Source organism: Columba livia, unplaced genomic scaffold (assembly GCF_036013475.1).
Source record: "Columba livia isolate bColLiv1 breed racing homer unplaced genomic scaffold, bColLiv1.pat.W.v2 Scaffold_135, whole genome shotgun sequence".
In the NCBI taxonomy this organism is placed as follows: Eukaryota; Metazoa; Chordata; class Aves; order Columbiformes; family Columbidae; genus Columba; species Columba livia.
Window position 1 is genome coordinate 275313 of NW_027043031.1, and position 4810 is coordinate 280122.

At 51.5% G+C, this 4810-nt stretch overlaps 1 protein-coding gene across 1 annotated transcript; it reads right to left on the bottom strand.

The window, feature by feature from the left end:
• Window positions 1-4030: 4030 nt before the first annotated feature.
• LOC135577729 (olfactory receptor 14J1-like) lies at window positions 4031-4606 on the bottom strand (the record flags this gene model as incomplete). The annotated part of the gene is made up of 1 exon (XM_065047850.1): window positions 4031-4606. A coding segment is annotated over one exon (576 nt), but the record flags the coding sequence as incomplete, so codon positions are not given.
• Window positions 4607-4810: the final 204 nt, after the last annotated feature.

The following is a 4810-nucleotide window of genomic DNA, read 5'->3' on the forward strand; positions in this document are numbered from 1 at the left end:
GTCCCCTCCACAGCCATTGGTTCCTACTGGACTATGAGTTCCTGAGACACAAGTGACCACATGACATCGTACCCACCATCACCCTCCTTGTGGTCCAGTGTGTGAGCAGATCAAACTGAGCTGCTTTCATCAAATTTATCCAATAGATTTCCTATCAAGGGTTTGAGTGAAGAAACGTTCCTCAGAGGAGCTGCTGGATTTACTCTGGGGCATTTTACATCTCTGCTTCTGCCTCTGTTTTTTTCTCCTTCCTCTGTCTATTCTGATGTTAAAGAGCTCTCCAAGGAAAAGATTCATGGAATCCTACAATAACGCAGGTTGGAAGAGGCCCCTGAACACCATCTGTGTCCCACTGACCTTTATGGCACCCCAAGGAACAGCTGATGGCATTTGTGCTCGCTTGGGTTCATCTCACCACATGCACACAGTGGACATGCACATGATGTGTATGTTTACAACTCATCTGCACAATGAAGACATGGACTCTTGACCTAGTCTTTCATAGAATCATAGAATGTCCTGAGTTAGAAGGACCCACGAGGATCATGGAGTCCAAGTCCTGTCCCTGCACAGGACACCCCACAGGTCACCCCGTGTGTCTGAGGACGTTGTCCAGTCTCTTCTTGAACACTGTCAGGTTGGGGCCGTGACACCTCCCTGGGGAGCCTGTTCAGTGTCCAGCACCTCTTGGGGAAGAACCTCTTCCTCATGTCCCACTGACCCTCCCCTGGCACATGCTTCTTCCATTCCCTTGGTTTCTACCATTGGTCACCACAGAGAAGAGATCAGTACCTTCCCCTCCTTCTCCCCTTGTGAGGAAGCTGTAGCCACCATGAGGTCTCCTTTCAGTCTTTTCTTCAGCTCTCGTGCTCAGAAACCCCTTGGTTTGCTTTCTGAAGCAGAAAGGAGGAGCCCTGAGCTCCAGGCAATGGGAAGGGGGATCCTGTCCCTCACACACGGCTCAGGGCTCTTCCTGGGACCGTGGGATGTGGGTGTGCAAGGCCCAGGGAAGGACAACACTGGGACAACAACTTCCAGCTTCCCCATGGGGCTGCAAGGAGGCACCGAGGCCCCAGTGCCATGAGGACAACATGTCTTGTCCTGGGCCTCAGTGGCAGAGACAACTGCCCTGGCCAAGGGGACAGAGACCTGGGTTCTGTGGGTCCCTTCCAGCCTTACAGCGCCCTTTGCCATCTCCACCACAGGCTGTTCTACACGGTGCTACCCCTGCCCCTCTTTCCCTGCAGGCTGCAGACACCCATCTCGCTTCCCCACCTGCTCTCACCCAGCATTTCTGCACCTTCACTGCTGTGTCTGCACCCTCACTGGCTGCTCTTTGGAACACAAACCATGGGCTGATCCAGCTCCCTCTGGGTCACCTCTTGCCCCACAGCACTGCCCTTACAGTGACATTTCTTACTCCTGATAACCAGTCCCACTTCCCAATCTGCACTTGGTGGTTTGTTTTTTTTTCTCTGCTGCTTTTTCCCACTACTTGAGAAAGATTCACCACCTCAGAAACTGCCCATCAAGCAGAGATCCCAACCTGTTATTCTTCATGTGGTCTTGCACTTGACCAGAGAGAAGTAACCTCACCATGATCTCTTAAATCCCGTGAGTGCTGCTGGCCTTTCAGCTTCTCTGATACACACGACCATGTCCCTGCTGCTGTCCCGTCATGTTCTCAGGTGGGATGGATGTGACAACCTGTCTCCAAGATCTCTTCCTGGGTAGGATCTGTCATACTTAGGCTGAGGTTCTTTCCCAGCCATGTCCCTGCTGCTGGGCTGTCACCTCCAGAGACAGAACTGACCTCACTGTCCCCTTCAGAGCCACAGGATTCTGACTGGATTATGAGTGTCTGAGACACATGTAACCTCATAATACCACAACCATCCATTCCCCCTCCTTAGCACCCAGGACCTGACAAAGACAGAAACACATTCCTATACCTGCCCCTCTTTCCCACAGGCTGTAGACACCCATCTCACTTCCCCGCCTTGTTCAAATTCGTCAAATATATTTCCTACTCACAATGTAAGTGAAAAGCACTCCTCACTGGAACTGCTTTTTTTTATGTTAACACCTTCTATATCTCTATACCTATTCTCTATCCTGAAACCTCTCCAAGGCAAAAATTCTGTCAAACCACAGAATAACTCAGGTTTGCAGAGAGCCCTTGTCTCACTCTTCTTGTCTCACTCTCCTGCTCAGGGTGAACCAGGTGAGGTTGCTCAAGGCCTCCACCCAGGTTTGCATCATCCTCAAAGGCACTGAAAGTGCTCTCTGATACATCATAGAAGGGGAGAATAAAGATGTTCAACAGTGTTGGTCCAAGTGCTGGTCACGGGGAGATGACACCAGTAACTGGCTGCACAGAGGACTTTGTACCACTGGTGATATTTGGGCTTGATGGTTCAGCCAACTTCCCACCCAGCATCCACTTCGTGAGCCCCATCAGCACCACTCTGGCCAGAAGGAGACCATGGCTGAGCCTTGCAAACGCCCTGTACACAACATGCCTTTCCTTCCCGTCCATTTGAGTTCAGCAATCCCTTCCTTGTCCTTCACATTCCTGGAAATGGCTTCAGGAGGCTTGTCCCATCCCCTTCCCAAGGAGGGAGGTAGGGTGGCCAGACTGTTATTCTCCCCATTCCTGTTTGTGCTCTTCTTGAAGATGGGACTGAGTTCTGCATTTTTTAAGGACCCCAGAACCTCTCTGGTTTCTAGGGCACTTTTGAGAGCACAATGTGGAATCAAGGGCAAGGGTGATGTAGCAGACAAGAGCACTTGCAATGATCCTGTCCAAAGCAGCTGAGATGAATCTCACTGATCCAGGGGGGTTTGTTCCTGGAGTCACACACAGAAATGTCAGGGTTCTGTGAGGTGTCCACATCAGAGCTGGTCTCAGGACTCCTTATGCACCCAGGTATGCTCAGAGACAGAGTCTGTCCATTTTACACATAGAGGCAGGAGTCACAGTGTCCCTCTGGCCTCCTGTTGCCACTCCAAAGAGACAGGAGACACCTCAGCCCTGTGGTGTGTCACCTGCTCTGCACTCATCTGAGATGTCCCATGCCATGAGGAATGGACACGGAGACCTCAGATCAAGGTTGCATATCCCAGTGCTGCATTCAGGTCGCATCCCAATGTGATGTGACCTCAAGCCACTCTCTGTGCCACGGACCTTCATAGAGCCCCAAGGAATAGTTGATGGTGTTTATGCTCGCTCACGTTCATGTCACCTCAGGTACATGATGTGCGTGCTCCCATCTCATCTGTACAAAGCAAACAGGGACTGCTGAACTATTCATTGAGTGTCCATCCATGGAGGGAAGAACAACCCCTGTGGGTGAGAGGCCAGTGCTGTAAACGGTAGTTGTGAAGGGCCAGTCGATGATGACTGACCTGAGGCTCCTTCCCTGGGGTGTCCAGTGCACAGGGGCACAGCCCAGCCCCTGCTCTGCTGGTCCTGCAGGTCTCTGGCAGGAGCCTGGCTGTGAGAGGACACTGCTGTGTGCCAGCCCTGCACACACACACTGTTCAGCTGTACTCTGGGGTTTGCATCTGTGGCCACTTTCTTGGGCATGTTCTAGAAGAACTGCCACACAGAAGGACGGTGACCAAGCTGCCAGAGCACTCAGGCCTTGCACCAACACCAGGGATGAGAAGGAGAGTGTGGGAGTGGAACCAGAACAGCTCTGGAAGAACAAGCGCTGCTGCTCCCTGGCAGGGCTACCAGGATGGACTCTTTTCCCCTCCTCCCATTGACAAAGAGATAGTCCCTGCAGCTCAAAATAGGCCTTGGAGGAAGAATCTCAGAGAAAAAAAGTCACAGCAGAGACCTTTATTTTGCAGAGAGCATGGCTTCATATTTATACAGGCAGTGGGTTTGAAAAACAATAGACAATTAATTAGAAAGGGGATGAGAAAAATATCATGATTTATTAAAAAAAACCACCACCACCACCACACACACACACACACAGAAGTCTGAGCCTCTAATGAGTTACATTAAAACTGTTATCTGTTAAAGAGCAGATGACGGATACTTTATTATTTGTGAAAAGCACCCCGCCATTAGTTTATTCAGGGCATCCTTGAGCTCCTGGTTCCTCATGCTGTAGATGAGGGGGTTCACTGCTGGAGGCACCACCAAGTACAGAACTGACACCACCAGGTCCAGGGATGGGGAGGAGATGGAGGGGGGCTTCAGGTAGGCAAACATGGCAGTGCTGAGGAACAGGGAGACCACGGCCAGGTGAGGGAGGCAGGTGGAAAAGGCTTTGTGCCGTCCCTGCTCAGAGGGGATCCTCAGCACGGCCCTCAAGATCTGCACATAGGACACCACAATGAACACAAAACACATAAAAGCTAAACAGGCACTGACCACAAGAAGCCCAAGTTCCCTGAGGTAGGAGTGTGAGCAGGAGAGCTTGAGGATCTGGGGGATTTCACAGAAGAACTGGCCCAGGGCATTGCCCTTGCACAGGGGCAGTGAAAATGTATTGGCCGTGTGCAGCAGAGCATTGAGAAACCCAGTGGCCCAGGCAGCTGCTGCCATGTGGACACAAGCTCTGCTGCCCAGGAGGGTCCCGTAGTGCAGGGGTTTGCAGATGGCAACGTAGCGGTCGTACGACATGATGGTGAGAAGGTAAAACTCTGCACTAAGCAAGAAAAATACAAAGAAGACCTGTGCAGCACATCCTGCATAGGAAATGACCCTGGAATCCCATAGAGAGTTGGCCATGGATTTAGGGACAGTGATGGAGATGGTTTCCAGGTCAAGGAGGGCGAGGTTGAGCAGGAA